Here is an 18,531-nt window from a genome sequence, read left to right as displayed (position 1 = left end):
AGATAAATACAATTAGTGGAGCCTCATGAAGATGAAAGTGTGTTTGACAGATCCGTGTGTGTGTGTGTGTGTGTGTCTCTGCTGTGTACTCTCCTGCTCTCTCCTGCTGCCTTTGGCCCATTTGTAGACATGTAGCAGCGCTGAATGCAGCAACAGTTGGTATCAACTTTTGCCAAATGCAACAGCTTTGCTCTTCGCCGTTCAGCTCCTGTGGTCACACAGGCAGGCCTGTCCTTCCCTCTCTCACAATCAGGTCAGCCTGGGGAAATGATGTTTGTTGTGTCTGTTCTGATTTCAGCGTTGATGAGTTGAAAGTGATGTCAGAACGCACACACGCCTTTATTCTCTCTGCACAAACTAACCGTGGACCTGATTTGATGTTTGCTTTATGTTTCCCTGCAGCCTCAGACGGGTGACTGAGAAGTTGACTCAACTTATTGTTTGAGGTTTCCTGTTTTCAATTTCAGGAGCTCACACAGGTTTTCTTTAGCCGGCAAAGAATATCTGCTATTGTACGCTGCATTCTAAAAATGACGTGGAATAATTGAATTATTTAGAGAAGTGTTGACTGTCCGGGTTGTTGTCCTCTCACACTTTCCTGTCATATCCTGAGCAGCGCAGTGATTGAATCCCCTAAACCAGAGTTGGCACAGAGGGAAATGCTCAGTAAAGTGTGGATACAAATGAAATTGAAGAGCGTACTCCCATTTTCTGAAGTGTTATGTCTACAGATCACATTGTTTCCAATTTTACCGGCTGCAAACAAAGGGTCTTGGCGCCTGCGGAGGGCTCAGATCTACGTGGTCCCTTTGACCTGCTGCTGTGACCCGAGTGTGTCAGGAGCCAGCGAGGCACAAACAAATAAGACCTTCTTGTTCCCTCTGCACACGCTTCACAAACACGCCAAGAGGGAATTAGAGAAAACAGTGAGAACAATGCGACAGACCGGTCACATGCTAAGACCACAGCAAAGGACTACAGTTACTGTTATTGTTGTTATAACTACAGTTCTAGTAGTAGCAGTAGTTTCAGATTAGAGCATGTTTATACCAAAGCTTATACGCAAATACAATGCAACAAACTGCTGTCAGAGGAATTCACTCACGTAGCTCTAACAGGAGAGATGTGCGATTAATGCTGCAGAATGTCAAGGACTCTGCAAAAGCTTTATGGGAAACGAGTGAGATGGAGAGAAAGGGAAGAAGGGCAACGAGAGAGAAGACAGAAAAAACGGTTTGTGCAGCAGAAACGGCTTGGTGGAGCCTCCATAGGAAGCCAGAGAGGAAAAGAGAGAACGCTGGGTCAACACAGATGCTTCGCTGGCTGGCTGCATTAAGGCTTTCACAGGCCAAAGACCAGGGGTGTTGCTCTGAGAGAGTGTGTGTGTCTGTATATGTGAAGGAAACTGTGTTGTTTTGGGGTGGGGGGTTGCTGGTGGATATACAGAGTGCAGGCTTCTCTCTGTCCTCCTCAGACATAAGCCATTGTGTCCAGAAGCCTTTGTTGTCTCATAGTAATTACTACTAAAGTGTGTTTGTTGTGAAAATGATGGCTGCTGATTATGGCGCTCACTCTAGATCACTATCACGCCCAGTCTTGGCCCGGGGTCAGAAAAAAAACTATAATGGTTCTCAAAACTGAGGGTTACAACAGTAGAACAAACAATGAGAAGATCTGAATGGATGTGCTGTATCGATCTGTGAGATGAAATATGGCAAAAATCCCTGTTTATTGGTGTTCTTCACATTTAACTGAGCTATAATTCCTTCAACCCAGAAGGAGTGTTATTATTATTATTATCTATCTCCTAAAACCCTTCGTTCTTGTCTTATTGTGTTCTGTATCTGCGGTCATTACTCACGTTGTGGCTCTCAAACTCATATTTCAGAGGAACCACAGGCACCAAAGGTCAAGGTCCACAGCTGAGATATTGTGGAAATCATGTCGGGAGTAAATTTACAGCGGCACACTCCCGGGCGTGTTTTAGTGGCTTTCTGACATTTTGTTGTGGTAATAGTGGTGGCGAAGCTGGGGGAGGGAGGGGTCAGAGGGTAGTGGTGGCAGCAGCGTCTGGCAGTGAGACGGACGGGAGGTCTTTGAGACTTTGTGAGAAAGTTTGTATTAAATTCCCATTTCCTGTGATTGTGTGGCGAGCTGGCAGGGCTCCACACGCACTGATCCTGCTGCCGGGGCCCTGGGAGCACCGAGGAGAGGGTGTCACTCACACCTCCCCCCCCTCCCGCCTTCCCCATCCCACCAAACGCCTCCCCACGACCTCCGTAAGCATCTTAGCTCCGTGTTGCTTGATGGAGGAAGCCTTCCCAGGGAGCAACAGTAAATGTGTGTCAGAACGTGAGCGAGATGACGAAAGACACAGCAGATAGCGAACGTGCCAGGGTGCTGAGAATTTTCAGATTCGCTCTTAACAAGTCGGATTTCCCCAAAGATAAGCCGCAAAAAAACTTTGATAACTCTCCAGGAATAATGTGGTGTAACTTGTGAATATGTTTACACTATCAGCTATGTTTTTGGGAAATAACTGAGATTTCGACTCGATAGTTCCGCTCACTTATCAGCTCAGCAACATTTTTCTGCTTAATCCAGTGGAATAAGGTGATCAGCCAATCATGTTACAGTCAGGTCTTAGTTTGGAACATAATAAACTCAGGATGCCTCTGCTTCTAACACATGCTCGTGTCATCCTCTCATCTGGTAAACTCAAACACTATTGCTTCCACATTTGTGAGAAATGCATTGATTTACCCAGAACTGCAACTTTGGGAGATGAAGACCAAACTTCTCTTCTTTCTCTGGTGCTTCCTGTCACATTCCACTGACATTCTGTCTCACACAGCAGGACCTTAAGGGGGAAACCTGTCGGCAACAGATGGATGGATACATTCAGACACACAGATATACAAAGTCAGCCGGATGTGAACATGGCAGCTTGGAATCTTGGTATACAGCTCGTGAGATAGCAGAGTTGTTGAGTGTTAACATAAATAAAGGCACTGCTGGGATTTGAACCCAGGATCTCCTGTTTACAAGACAGGCGCTTTGACCAACTAAGCCACAGCACCCGAGATTCACTTGCAGGATCTGTGTTATTGTGGGTTCACAGTAGAGAGATGTGCCAATTCTACATATCCTCCTTCCAAAACGCTTCATACCAGAGCAGAGCAGGTCTTTCATCCTATACCATAAAGTTTTCGTAATCAAAAGAATCTTCATCTTCTTTCTGCTTTTCTCCTTAAATCCCTTTGACTCTAACTTGTGATCCGAGCGTCCCAGACTGTCGTGCCATCGTTGGTTTTGGAGTTTGATTTACAAACTGGAAACACCTAGTGCGAATTAGTTTGTAATGTGTTCTAATGTGGCGCTTCTCTCTGCCGTGCCTGCAGTACATATGGTCGCCGTCTGCCTGCTGGCTTTAATCAAATCTCACTCGATGTTTTCCAGATTTGGATTTTCTTAGTAAAAACTGTGCTCACTGTGATGTTGTCAGCTCTTCTGTTCTAACTTCATGCAGCAAACCCTCTGTTTATTATTGTCATAGTTTCACTTTCAATGCACAGGACTTTGTGATTCGTTGAAGACACAGTTTGCTTCATGAGTCAACTTTCTCATGGAAAATAAAATTCCAAACACTTCCCCTCCATTGCTCCCATTTCCTCCACAGCAATCTCGTTCCCATTACAACACGGTGAGTCAAGACTTCCCCTCAGGATATATGGCCGACAATATAAACTCTAATATGGGCAGAATTACACATAGCAGGGATACTTAAAGCAAATATTCCAGAATCAATATGAAAGCCTAATCACTGACCTCTGTGGTGTAAAGCTTTGTGGGCTATTTCAGCAGTAGCATTAAAGGCTCCCATAAGATTTATTACCTAACTGGGAAGAGGGATGAATGTGTGTATCTTTACAATTTAATATTAATTTTAATAAATACATTTTACCTCGACAACCTCAGCAAATTAAAGCACATATTGTTGCGTTCATAATGTGACGTCTGCTTGCATTTGAGAGCCTCTATTCTTCATTGCACACTAAGTTATAATTCCAGTAATTTCACCTTGTCACAGGTGAGTAATGAACCTACAGCTGCTCACAATATGTTGGGTCACCAGGGAAAATGGCTCGATATCTTTTATCTCCTTCCAGCACTGACGGATGAACCTGGCGAGCACAGAGCAGTTCACTGACTCACACAAAGGCTGCCGACCGCACGAGTGATGAAGCAGAGAAAATGTACGAACCTGTTCTGGAGCGGTGATTAGATTGTTCAGCAACAGGCCACATGTTGTACAGTGGCGATGGACTTACACATGCTTAATGGAGTGCAGGTAGGGAAGTAACCTTTGATGATCAAATTGGGGTCAGCCCCATGTTCCCTCAGCCCAATGGTCCCTCAGCCCTATCTTCCCTCATTTCTAATAAGGCCCTATGTTCCCTCATTTCTAAGATTTTTTTCAAAATTAGGCCCTATGTTCCCTCAGCCCTTGGTTCCCTCATTTCTAATAAGGTTTAGGGTTAGGGTTATCTAATCTCAGAAATGAGGGAACATAGGGCCTAATTTCGAAAAAAATCTTAGAGATGAGGTAACATAGGGCTGAGGGAACATAGGGCCTAATTTTGAAAAAATCTTAGAAATGAGGGAACATAGGGCCTTATTTTGAAAGAAATCTTAGAAATGAGGGAACATAGGGCCTAATTTTGAAAAAATCTTAGAAATGAGGGAACATAGGGCTGAGGGAACATAGGGCTGTGGGAACATAGGGCTGTGGGAACATAGGGCTGAGGGAACATAGGGCTGAGGGAACATAGGCATGCTCCTCTATGTTCCCACAGCCCTATGTTCCCTCAGCCCAATGGTTCTAAGATTGTTTTCAAAATTAGGCCCTATGTTCCATCATTTCTAAGATTTTTTTCAAAATTAGGCCCTATGTTCCCTCAGCCCTATGTTCCCTAACCCTAACCCTAACCCTTAGAAATGAGGGAACATAGGGCCTAATTTTGAAAGCAATCTTAGAAATGAGGGAACATAGGGCTGAGGGAACATAGGGCCTAATTTTGAAAAAAATCTTAGAAATGAGGGAACATAGGGCTGAGGGAACATAGGGCCTAATTTTGAAAAAAATCTTAGAAACGAGGGAACATAGGGCGAAGGGAACATAGGGCCTAATTTTGAAAAAAATCTTAGAAATGAGGGAACATAGGGCCTAATTTTGAAATAATCTTAGATATGAGGGAACATAAGGGAGGCAGTAGCTCAGTGGGTAGAGCTTCCACTTGGGAACCGGAGGGTCGCCGGTTCGAGTCCCTGCCGAGGTGCCCCTGAGCAAGGCACCGAACCCTCAATTGCTCCCCCCTCTGCGAAGGGTGGTAATGTAATGTAATGTAAGTCGCTTTGGATAAAAGCGTCTGCCAAATGCTCGTAATGTAATGTAATGTAATGTAACATAGGGCTGGGGGAACATAGGGCCTAAGTTTGAAAAAAATCTTAGAAATGAGGGAACATAGGGCCTAATTTTGAAATAATCTTAGATATGAGGGAACATAGGGCTGAGGGAACATAGGGCCAAATTTTGAAAAAAATCTTAGAAATGAGGGAACATAGGGCCTAATTTTGAAAAAAATCTTAGATATGAGGGAACATAGGGCTGAGGGAACATAGGGCCAAATTTTGAAAAAAATCTTAGAAATGAGGGAACATAGGGCTGTGGGACCATTGGGCTGAGGGAACATAGGGCTGACCCCCATTCAACAACACAGAACGACATTAGCAGCACACTGGAGTCATGTTTTGGTTCCATCCACCTGGTGAACCTGAGTCAAACAAATAGAGCACTTTTAGCTACTCAGAAGAATATCTAGGTGTTTAGCTGCTAGATGCTTAATTCTCTCTTCACCAGTAAGTTTGTCTGTTGTTGTTGTTTCTGGTTGTTGGGCGACAAGTGAAGGATTAACTTATCACTGCTTCTTGTAATGGAAACAGCTGCCACAAGACTCAAATATGAGGTAAGTGTGTGGTTTAGAACAAGAGCTAAAACAGGCTAATAGCTCCTCACAGCTGCATGCTAAGTGTGAAGTGATGCGTTACTGTGGGTTCCTCTGATTCAAATATCACAGGATTCATTAATGCAGGTTGAAGTCATCCGTGAAACCATCAGAGGCTGAACTCTGCGCAAACTGGAAGTGAGGATAATAATCAAACCAGCAACCTTTCCACTTAGCTGCTATTTGTATCTGCATGTGGTGCTTTGGCACAGGTGGAAGTTGCCAAATTTAAATAGAGCGGAAACCACAACCCATCTAACACATTCAGGGCACGGTGCCAGTCAGGGTTTGGAACCCATCCAATGTATAACTTAAACTGGTTTGAATGCACTTTGAACTTTGACCTTGAAATCAAAGTCTTGGCAAGTGTTACCTCGGTCATGGGTTTGTTTCTGGTCGTCCGTGTGTCTTAGGAACCTCCAGTAGTAGTAAAGTTTATTCCAGGCAGGAAATGTAGGGATGTTAAGGATATGATGTTTTTGTATGTGTCTAGCAGTGTTAGTGTCTCTTGTATTTACTGTATCTCTTTTTGTGTATTTAGCACATTCTCCAGCATGTTTAGTTTGGAGCATGGTATGACGGCGCCATGGAAACCTGACTAACGAGATATCAACCAAATGTAACTGGGACACGGTAACGTTCGCTCAAATGTTCTCTTTCCGTCCATCCATCACTCCCAGACTGGAACGAAAACACGGCCCTGCCTGAATAGAGCCAATGTGCCCCCCTCCCAGCTTCCCCCTGGGGTGAAGGTGGAGCGCTGGGACAGGGACTGGGGTGAACTGGGTGCACCGGCAGACACAGAACAGGGTGACCCTCACAGTCTGACATCAACAAACCCTGCATGTAGTTTGGAATGTTGATGGTTTGCCTACAACTGACCTTGTACAGGTAGGAGAACTGTATACACACACACACACCGCATTAATGGTGTTATGGAAAGCCTGTGGATCAGACTGAGGAAGTGCTAATCATAACAGCTCATACTACATACTGTATGTAAGTACTGGCATTCCCTGTAGTACATATGATAGAGGGAGAACATGATTGAAGTCAGTCCGTGAGATGATTCAGAAAACAGGTATAATGTTTTCCAGAAGTGATTTTGCAATCCAACTACAGAGGTGAAATGCATGTACAGCGCTCTGATTTACCTCCAGCTATTCTGATCCTGTATTTCGCTCCATATGTCTCTACTTTGGGGCTAGATTCGGTCATTGTTGTGTTTATCGTTTCAAATGTTGCTCATAAAAAAACACATGATGGTTTTATATTAATGAGGGAGGTTAGATTTCCACAGATTTCTGTTATTGAGGCCAAATGAATCAAACAAAACATCCACGCAACCATGACAGGATCATGACTATTCCCAAGTGACTGAACTGATTTTTGTAGCCACAGGCCGAAGCTGAAAAACAAACAAAAGAACAGCTGGATTTGTATTATTATGGAAGTTATTGCTGAAAATCCTAATCACAGAAATAGAATAGCTTTCCCATTTGGAATATGGATAACAAGGAAAGGGAGTGGCACTGCATTCAGCCAACATGTCTCTGGAATACTGTGGGAGTTTTTAAGGAAGTTGAATAAGGTGGTAGGAGCACTGGGCTAAAGGGAGAAGAATACATGTAGGCAATAAGAATAATGAATGATAAACACGAGACAAGCGCTGAGATTCTACGCAAATGTGCCTTTAAGACTCTTACAAGATTTGACAAGGTACCATGTGGAGATTGGGTTGGGATAGAGAGAGAGAGGGATAGAGAGAGAGATGGATGAGCTGTTGTTGCTTGTCCACTGTGTCCAGAACAGAACTTGAGCCAGGTTCAGGAAGAGGTACTGCTGCTGCGGGCTGATATGTGTGTGAAGGAAGTGGAGAGGGAGCGCAGGGCCAGGAATCACCCTACAGGCAGGAAAAGGCCTGTGGAGGGGAGGATGGGGGCGGAGGGGTCTCGGGCTCCTGTCTGATAGCTAGCTGTTTGTTCCACACACACACACACACACACACACACACACACACACACACACACACACACACACACACACACACACACACTCATATGGATATACATTTACATAGCTTGTTAAGTCCTAGTTCCCATCCAGTCTGTGTGCACGTGGGGAGCAGAGAAAGAGAGAGGGAGAGAGAGAGTGAGTGAGTGAGTGGCGGATGGCTGCTTTTGCCAAAACATGCACCCATACTTACAGAGGAATTTGGCGTTAAAATAAGCGTATTCTTTAAGGCAACAGTGCAGGTGTGCAATGAATTCATTAGTGTGGAGGTGAAGCTGTTATATGACATCTAATCTGAGGTTTGGGGTTTAATCATTTTCAACTTTACAGTGTGAAATAGAGTCGTGATCTGGCCCAAACAAGTTTGAATTTCAACACCTTCCTTAAAAAAACATTATGTTAGTACTTTTCAAATACTCCAGGTACTTCAATTAATACTATGTTAAAATGTAATAGTCGAAACCTCACAGCAACGACTAGAATGGCATTATAGTCATTACAGCACATGCCACCACCAAGGCCGAGCAAGCCCTGGCAAAATAGATCTTTGCTCTAAGAATAAATTCACCAAAAGAGAAAGATATGAAACATATATTCTTTATACATGTCAAAACCACCTGCATGCTACTGAAGCAGCATCCGTGTTTACATTAGTTTCATGTTTCTCGTCTTTGCCTTCTGTCCAAGCACAGATGTATTCTGGCACACAGATCATCACAGGATTACTCTATCCGACTTCATACTGAGACTGTTGAAGAAATCTTAGCGTTAGGGAGATCTTTCTTTCTTTCTTTTTTATTCCTGGATCCAAAGCCCTGAATCCACTTCTGCTCTAGGTTCCTCCCTGGGCCTCTTCATTCCACCTTTAATCAAAATCAGCTTGTAACTTTTTGAGCATTCCTGTAAACAAAACAACAAACCATCCAACCATGATTTAAGAAATGACTTCATGAAGATGGTTTGACCTAAAACCTTTCAGAAGGTCCCAAAGAAGAATCAATCCACTTGTTTTACAGGCAGCTGACAACCAGAATGTGTATTTCTTAAAACTGGATAGCCAACACCCCTATCTATTATCCGCCAATTTAAACAGACGGGACACCTGCAGATACAGATCTTGGGCCAAATCAACGGCATTACACCATTTCAGATGAAAAAAGTAAGAGTGCATAATCCTTAAACCTCTCCAACTGGGTCGTTATTACCACCATATGAGTCGTACAGTATCAAGTCCAAATTCCGCCGTGAGCCATTACTAAATCACGCAGCGCTCTTACTTTTTTTTGCATAAACGTTCTTGCAGCGTCCACTTAGGGATTAGAAAAATGCACAGTTGGATCGCATTAAAAATCTGTTCACTTTTACATGAATTTCCCAAATCCCAGAGATAGCAGGCGGAGTTGTAACATAGTGAGCTAATGGCAGTTTAAACGCACTTCCACAGGGGCATGTTTCTGCATGAGCGGCTCTATTTTACACCAGTGAGTTTTTCTCTCTTTATGTTGTTATAGCCCAGAAGTTCACACAACCATAACATCCAAAACAAACACTCAGGTGATAGAAAGTACTGATTAACAGCCGTGTGGATGAATCATTTTCCTTACAGAGGAAGTGCACTTGTGTAGGTTTTGTTCCTATTAAACGCCGTCCTGAAGGCTTTGGGGACAATCAGAGTGTAAGTAGGTTAATAGGTTTGATATCATATTATAGAAATGATTCACCTTGACGAGTACAAATATAAAAGAGACACTTTTTCTATTTAAAAGTTATATACGGTAAATTACATTAAATCGCTTTGTGGAAGAAGTAAAAATAGTGCATCACCAGGGCTCAAGTCAAACATGTAGAGATTAGTCACAGCGTTCCACTGAGGTAATATTATGCTGCTGAACACATAAACTGTAGACTGGGCGCTCTTATATTAGATTAAATTAGATGAAACTTTAATAACTTCTGTCCCCAAACTGGGTCATCCTGGCAGCAGAGTAGAGCACACAATGGAGAAGAAGACAAACAGCCCTATTACAGCCTAAGAATAGAGATTGCATATAGAATATAATAATGTGTAATACATTTAATTTACAGATTCAAAACACATGTGAGGAGTCACAAACGATACGCATTATCATACTTCTAGGTGGGGGTCACATATGGAATCACAAGCTGAAAAATGTGAACAATGTGCAGCGATCAATGTAAAAAAAACAGACAGATGGATGGATGAAGATCACAGCAGCCATCTCGTCGTGATAAACGCTTGTTTGCTGCACAGCGCTTCCTCCGCTGTCCATTGTTACAGCGGCACGTGTTGTTATTTCCCCCCTCTCAAAAGAATTGGCGAGACCTTCCTATCTTGCCCACAGAAAGGACAGAGAGGACAAACGGTAAACATCCCATAGCAGCACAAGCAGGGAAAGCGGAAAGTCCCCCCTGATGCCACTAATGAGCTTGTTTACGTTCGCCTCAGTAGGTAACGGCCATTAAAGTTGCATGTATCAGTATTGGCGGCTCTTAAAGATAGAGACTAAAGCGCGGCCTTGATGATCAAATCTAGACAGGATGTGAGAACTGCCCGCTCGACAAAATGAAGAGAGAAAAAGTCACTCCGGGTGGGAAAAACCCCTCCCGCCTCTTTCAACCGATGCTGAGTTATCATTTTATTGTCCCAGCCTGATCCTCCTCGTCCCCGCCATCTGCCTCAAGACACGCAGCCGACGCATCCTGGAACATGGCAAAGGGAAGAGGAGGAAGACAGACAGAGAGAGAGAGAGAGTGAGAGAGATAGAGAGAGACAGTGAGAGGGAGGAAGAAAGGGAGAGAGAGACATGTTAAAGATGCACAGCCCAGGGGCCAGGAAGTGGCCCTATTGTTTTCAGGGTCGCCCGGCTTTTCCTTTCAGGGGCCTCCAGGGGTCCGCTCACTCCCTCTTGGGCTGGACGTCTTAGGTAAACAAACTTGCGGTCGCCGCGAAGTGTATCTTGTCTGTTTTCCTCTCCCATCTGAAAAAGGGTTCGGAGAGGAGGACTGGTGTTGACACAGCAAGGCGTGGTGCCTGACAGGGACACCAAGTAAACTAAACAGCCGCCCTCACACACACACACACACACACACACACACACACACACACACACACACACACACACACACACACACACACACACACACACACACACACACACACTCACACACACGGCAAGCAGAGTAAAAATGAGTCAATGTATATCAAAATGTTTGTTGCACTAGATTTAACTGGAAAGCAGCATGTAATTACAAAAAGACTCTGTTTCCCCTTTGTTCTTCATGTAGACTCTTGTGTACACATTGAAATATGACATGTCACTCATAAATAATATTTCCCCTTGTTGGCAGCCTCTTCCTGGTTTGGCACGGGTGACTGACAGCGTTTGCCTCTGCAGGTCTGCTCTGCCATTGGTCAGAGCGCAGAGGCAGGTGTGGTGCGGCAGGAGGAAGCACACCTCAGCTCCCAGAGTTATCCATTAACTTGTCCTTCTGGAAACGGCTGCAGAGCACGTACTTCTGTCAACCTTTGTACAACACTCCATTTTACAGGCAGCAGCAGCAACAACAACAACAGATCTGCTCAAACGCTGCTGCGAAATGTGAGAGCTGACAGCAGGATCTGGATATTGAATGGACCTAAACTCAGAAGGAACCAGGTAAGACAGGAAATACACGGCTGATCTTTGTGTGAATATGAACGTGATCAGGGTCATAATCCAGGCCATGTTGCCCCATTTGTCAGGGCATATCTGGCTGTGCGTGTTGGACAGTTTAAAGTGCTCTGGTTGGTTGCTTACCTTGCACACCTGAGGCAGAAACCCGGCAGATAGCTGTTGGAGGAAGTTGTTAAAGTATATGAACATGTTAATATTGCTGTACATGTGCATTAATGTTGTTGATTTATGAAGTGTTTGCAATATAAACACATATACACTCATGTTGCTGACCAAGGTAACAAATCATCACTTATGTATATGGTTGTATTATACGAAAACACACATATACACAGTTTTCAGCTTTAAGATCGTTTCATTCCGCCTCAATTAAGCGATTAGATAAAAAACATTTCCCAGCAGTAATCACGTGTGCTAAGTTCAAGCTCCTGACATTGCCCTTGACCAAGGCATTAGGCAGCATAGTGGCTGACCAGTGCTCCCACAGGCACGTGGATGAATTTCCCCTCACACAGAGGTTAACAAAGCAGCAAACCTAAAGTTAAACCCAACATGTTGCCGCTGGCTGTATCCTGGACTGCACCTCAGACAGTTTGCTGACCCACATGTTGACGTTGGCTGCGTTGTGTTTTCACCCTAAATACCACAGACTTGTCCAACATCTCAGGTCTCCTGTAAACAATCTTCGTGCTTCACTCTCTAGGGAACCTGCATAGAGATCCAGCCATTTAACAATAAGAGCAGGAAACAAAAGCTTAAGATTAAAAATGGAATATAAACATTAGATAAGTCCAGTTGTGTATCGTGTGTTTTTATTCGCTGCTACCAAAGCCTGGCTGTGTGTTTTACTGCGTCTCTGTTGACTTTGCCTTTATTATGAGGCTGAAAGGCAAAAAGGCAAATACTCGCTTCCCTTACAGCAGATTTAGCTGTTATGACCTTAATTCTAATGAGCTTTAGAGGGGGAAAATGACAATCGAGCAGGTTAAGCACTACTCAGATGTGCATTAGTACCCAAAAATGATCTCATTACAGACACTTTGAGGTTTATTCACGCCTTCGACAGAAGTCTCTGCCAGCCAGGTGTTTTTCAGCTCTGAGCTTTATCTGACCGTCTGCCATTATCGTTGAGAAACAATGGCGCAGCTTAACTCCCCCGCAAATAAATTCAAAAGCAATGACAAAAATACATAACTTGGCAGTGGGAATGAGAGAGAGAGAGAGAGAGAGAGAGAGAGAGAGAGAGAGACTGTAGGGGTTTGGGGTTCACCTGCCTGTGCATTCATCTGCCTGTTCACTTACATGTGTACACAAATAAATAAATAAATAAATGTGGTGACGCCATGTTAACACACACCAAGCAAGTAATATTACTCGAGTATCAAAGTAAAAGTACTTATTGTGGGCTGTGGTTTCTGTCAGAGCATGTGGAGGTTTTGCATCTTCTGCCTTCAGACTGACTCAGCTCTGTGTCTCTGCTTAATTGGCTGCACCTGTTGGCGGGATCAAAGGCTTAGAGCTCTAGCTGTCACTCAAACGCTTCATTGATTCATTTACAGTTGTTTAGCATTCGGTACGTTTTCAGCTGTTGCAATCCCAGCACATTCAAACAATACTTCATTATTGTATTTGTATTGTAATTGTCAGGAGGTACGGGGCATGGACATTACATATTATATATTATAATAGATGCCATCTTATCCAAACATGCCGTAATACAACACAAGCAACGTAATGTAAAATGAAAATAACATTATAGAGACAAACCCTGTGGAGCAGAATGCATAAATACACTTCAAACACTATAAAATGCAAAAGGCAATATTGCAGGGTGAAGGGTGCTCATCCTCACTGAGGCCACTCATGGTAATAATTTATGGAGGCGCTGTACTGTGAGGAATTTTATATCTATATCTATTTTATATTCTAACCCTATATCACATGACTCCATTAGTGACTTTGACTCAACCTGAAGTCACACCTCCAGTTCTAAAAGTCTCATGGTGGGTGAGGTGATGCTCATGTCTGAACAATATGAGTCACCTCAGATCTCCTCATCTAATTTCTCACCAGAAAAGTCGCTGACAGTTCATTCGTCTCTTAAAAGAAACAATCGCATGAACAGCATAGACGACGTCGACGTTTCACTGTGAAAGGACGTTCTTCACCCTCCGGCCTTCCTGAATTACTCAGCTGACACTCGACTGACAATTTGAAGATGAAACAAAGGGACTCAAACTAGCCACTTCTTGACTCAACTCCAGCATTTACGCGTGACCAATTACACTGACAAACATTAACAGACGAGCTTGTGACTTCTAACGTCTCTGCTATGCCTCCCCGCTCGCTGCTGTCTTCTGTGTGTGTTTTATGTGTTGTTTTGTTCTGCCGGTGTGAGGTACAGGACAGGAAGAGATAAAGGCAACCCTGCATGGTGTGTTTACAGCCAACACTCCTGAACAAAATAGGACCAAGACTCAAGAGGAAGAGGCCTAATGACCGGTGCTGACCAGCTGGAGCCCTTTCTTTTGTGAAACGTCACAGTAGATATGACAGAGAGAAAGAGTAGTAAATCTATCAAACATGGGTACACCTGAACTGTAAATACAATGACTCAGCTTTTTCGATCTGTGTGAATGTGGGCAAACATTCAAATGAGACTTGGATTTGCAAATAGCTGTGCACAATGATTCTTTATCTTTGGAACTGACACCGGCCTTTAGGAAGGAAGAGCAGCGAAAAGTTTGCAATGTTGTGACACGGTCAGCGAGTAAGTCAGAGAGCAGAACGAGTCCTCGAAGCCTTGATGGGAAAACCGGGCGGGTGGCAATTTCCATCTTCACGGCCTTCACGTGTTCCCTATCTGTCACCGCCTCATGAATTGTAGAAGAGCATGGAGCTGCGGTGGTTACGCGAGTTGCACAGTTGCTATTTCTAAATATTCTCATCTTCTATTTTACATGTGTCAAATACTATTTAGACGTTTGGAGTATTTATGAAGGAAAGTTCTACAGTATGGGAGACTTCCTGTTTACGACGGAGCCTCCTCAGCGTCTGACAGCTCGGACTCATTTGATCTTCATAGATAAATAAAATGAACTATTTTGCTTATTTGATTAGTCACATTACTTTTGCTTGGTTGGGTTATGAAATATGCATTAAGTGACACAAAGTGAGAACGGAAAAATCTGTTCTTCCTTAAGTTAAGTATCAAGAAAATAAGAAGAGTAAATGTTAAATTCCTTAATCTTCTCCTCTTCTTTCTCTTTCTGTCTCTTATGTCTAATTTTGACTGCAGCTCAAGGGTTCTGGCTGTTATCTTCATCCATTCATGAGACCTTCCTGCCACAACCTTTCACTTGTTGCAGCAACCAAGCCACTCAACGTGGCCACCTAGTGGTGCTGTGAAGGCCTAACTCCATCCAGGTCAGCAAAGATCACCCAGACATCTACCTCCCTCGTCTGGGTGGATGCCTGCTCTGCAACATCTATTCCAGACACCGGATCAATTTTACCTGGTGGAGACAATACAATAGCTTTGAACATCACTGACCCACAAGCTTCTGAGGACCATAGACCTTCCCCCCCCAGTTGCAGCATTTCAAGAGCGTTCTTACGTGTGAGCTGAAGAAGGAAGGAATGCTTGTTGCTTGTTTCATGCTGAGGAGTTGTGTGATTCATGGTTTCTTGCTGGAGTGAAGGAGTTCCTAGAAGCACGAGACAAGTCCCATCCAAAGAGAACTGAGAGGAGAAGATACTCTACAAAAGAGACGTCCCAGACAAGAGCAAAGCCAGATGGAACTATTATCAAATGGCACATTTTCAACAGCTGTACCAGCAGCACAAAATGGTGAGAATCGCTTCATCCGATTTACGACCAGAACCAAACTGAGCCATGATTGTTGTTGGCTCACTGTGTTTGTTTCACACCATTCGTTCCTGCTCTGTTACAGACACACTGACAGACCGGACAGGCAAACCCACCTCCCACAACTGGGAGTTCCTGGTGGCCGTCTTGGCCTCGGCCATCTCCCTCTCCATCCTCATCGCCCTCTTGGCTAAATGCCAGGTGGTGCGGCGCTACCTGGCCAGCTACAGGCACACGCGACTCAGGGAGACGGACAGCATCAGCCAGAATGAGCCATCAGGTGTGTCATTATGAAATGTATAGATTTGATTTTATATAGCGCAGAGACGTCCATACTTGCACTATATTATGAATTAAGATGTGACAGTTGAAGCCAACTCACAATGAGAAAATACCTCCCACTTTAACCTGTAAAATATTATAATATTCCTGTGCTGCCTGAAGATCACTCAGCATTGGGTAAAACTCCTTACATCATCACATGGCCAAATACTAACGAGCAGACTTCAAAACCATGGGAAAGTTTCATCTTGCAACTTTGCCTGATTACAAGAATCACATTGATGAACCAGTGTTGATGGAGCAGCTCTGGGTCGTGTATCAAGTTGACATTACAGATTCATATCTCCTCGTTCTATTTTTAACTTAATCTTAATTTTCAAACAAAGGGACTGTCCTTCTTTTAATCATATCATCAGCATGGCAGATCTAGTTGGAGTCTTTGCTATTGCACACCAGCCATTTCATTGAGGATTACTTTTATTAAAAAGATGAAGGGGAGCGAGTGATGGTAAACTTATTCTGGCTTTTTCATCTGTTGTGCCAGGAGCTTCTCCAGTGGTAACATGGGGAGCAAAGGGAGGTTTATTTGACTTCTAAGAACTCTGTCTAAGAATTCATCTCTGGGCCAAGAGTGATGCATGTGCCAGAGCAGTGCTGTGACATCATCCTTTAAGGGAAGGAACCCTGAATACAGCAACAGCAGGATTGGGATCAATCCCCTTTGTCACACATGTTCAAAGTTGGAGTTCATTAATCTGTGTTGATGCAGCAGCTCTGGGCTGTGCATCAAGGTGACATTACAGATTACAGCTCCACATCTGCTGCTTCTACCTATGTCGATGAATCTTTCCTGTTTGTAAACATTAAGGGCCCCATCAGTAGAAAGGATTTGCTCTTTGATGATTACTGGTACAGATACGACTCCTGTGCTTCATCACTTTTAAGTTGAGCATAAAGGAGAGCGAGGAAAATGTTGCCTTCACTGTGCTGAACTCTGCAGATAACGAGCGCATTAACCGATGGAGATGTCATAACATTGCTTCACTGCGTCCTTGCTGGTCACGATTGTTATGATTTACCACGAGGCAAATTCCCTCATGAAGGATGCTGAAGATTTCTATTTTTGCTCCCAGGCCTCGAGGTGGAGTTTGCCATGCACGGAGGACACCAAATAAACCCTCACTCCATTCCTCGTGGGAGTGACGAGGAAGATGATGATGATGGCTTCATCGAGGATAACTACATCCAGGCCAGTGAGAGACAGAGGGCAGAGAGAGCAGCTGAGAGCATGGCAGACACAGGGGAAGAGATGGAGGATATTGATTTCATTGCTTAAAGATGAGTCTCTCTTCACACAGCCTGGTTCTGTTGGTTTATAGGTTTAAAAAGCTGCATCACCAATTACACTCCCACCTTTTGTCATATTTCTGTATCAAATAAAATGCTGATTATGTAGGAAAAATAGCACTTAACAGTTGGAATAAGTAAAACACAAGAGACGTTTGAACAGCCAGAACCTGAAACAAGAGATTTGCAGAAATAAATGCAATTCTTTCAGACAACTCAAAATTGTTTACGCTTCATTCCAGGTCATATTAAGCCAACTTCATGCAAATGTTGTGTTTTTTAGTTTATTGTTGATTTTTTTTTAAATGTTACGCAACATCAGTTCCATTCAATGCACAAACATGATTGTTACCATTTTTTATAAAAAACGATTTAGGGATGTTTTATGGTAGTAGCTGTCAACATGAGGTCAGAGGACCCCTGAGAGTCCTTGAGAGGATTGCAAGCCATTCTGTAGACAGTAGATAAATATTGTTTGCGCTTATTTTACTTCCTTGCAGTGCATTGATTTAATACAAATATTGATCAAAGGTTAAACAAAAATGATATAAGCTGATATGTAAGTTTGAAGTGTGCATTATAATAGGACTCTGGACCAGTGTATTGGTACTGTCCTTATCTACCCCTGTGCTCTACATGGAAGGAAACATTATACAGCCATAAAATACCATGAGAAAACACTGTTTATAGATTCAGACAAAATATCAGATGTAATTATCCAACTGTACAGTACTACTATCCAAGTTAAACTTTCGTAGATGTAAGATTATTTGTGGTAAAACATCTCTTCCAGTATAAAAATAGACTGAGGGCACCTGGTTATCAGAAACACAATAATATGCCATACTTGTGTATAACTTGGACATCTTTTCTTTATAAGAAAAAACACTCAGTGCAAGGGTTGATTGATAAATTGTGACCCTGACTCTTGAGGATGTGAACAAGGGCTCTAATGTTTTAGCTGGAAGTTATGTAATACTTATTCTCTGTTCATTTGAGCTAAGTAATAAACTTATACATATAGGTGTATCCAAGAGTTTTGACAAGATGGATAAACTGGGCACATTTGAAGTTACATTTGAAGTTACCACAGACTTTCAGCACCCACCCACCCTGCTCACCTAACTGGCACCCCTCAGACTTGCACCTCTATCCAAACATGACAACAATCCATTTTGTTTTATTATTCAAGCTCGTTGTGGAAAAATAAAATGTAAAATATGTGTCAGAAATTAAAAATTCTGCTGTAAATGGAACAGTC

At 43.2% G+C, this 18,531-nt stretch overlaps 1 protein-coding gene and 1 non-coding gene across 2 annotated transcripts; one reads left to right on the top strand and one right to left on the bottom strand.

Moving 5' to 3' along the window:
- Positions 1 to 3,006: 3,006 nt before the first annotated feature.
- Positions 3,007 to 3,080, bottom strand: trnat-ugu (transfer RNA threonine (anticodon UGU)). The gene has a single exon. It is a non-coding gene; the product is annotated as a tRNA-Thr (tRNA).
- Positions 3,081 to 11,521: 8,441 nt separating this feature from the next.
- On the top strand, positions 11,522 to 18,526 carry cunh1orf210 (chromosome unknown C1orf210 homolog). The gene is made up of 4 exons (XM_076170214.1): positions 11,522 to 11,755; positions 15,072 to 15,623; positions 15,727 to 15,921; positions 17,057 to 18,526. Exons 2-4 carry the CDS (start codon positions 15,569 to 15,571, stop codon positions 17,257 to 17,259), a joined length of 453 nt encoding a protein of 150 aa, XP_076026329.1. The 5' UTR covers positions 11,522 to 11,755; positions 15,072 to 15,568; the 3' UTR covers positions 17,260 to 18,526.
- Positions 18,527 to 18,531: the final 5 nt, after the last annotated feature.

The sequence above is a fragment of the Genypterus blacodes genome, unplaced genomic scaffold (genome assembly GCF_046128005.1).
Source record: "Genypterus blacodes isolate CSIRO-AG114 ecotype Tasmania unplaced genomic scaffold, CSIRO-AGI_Gbla_v1 ptg000215l_1, whole genome shotgun sequence".
In the NCBI taxonomy this organism is placed as follows: Eukaryota; Metazoa; Chordata; class Actinopteri; order Ophidiiformes; family Ophidiidae; genus Genypterus; species Genypterus blacodes.
Note: the sequence above shows the minus strand (reverse complement) of the source record. Positions and strands in the feature narration are given on the sequence as shown.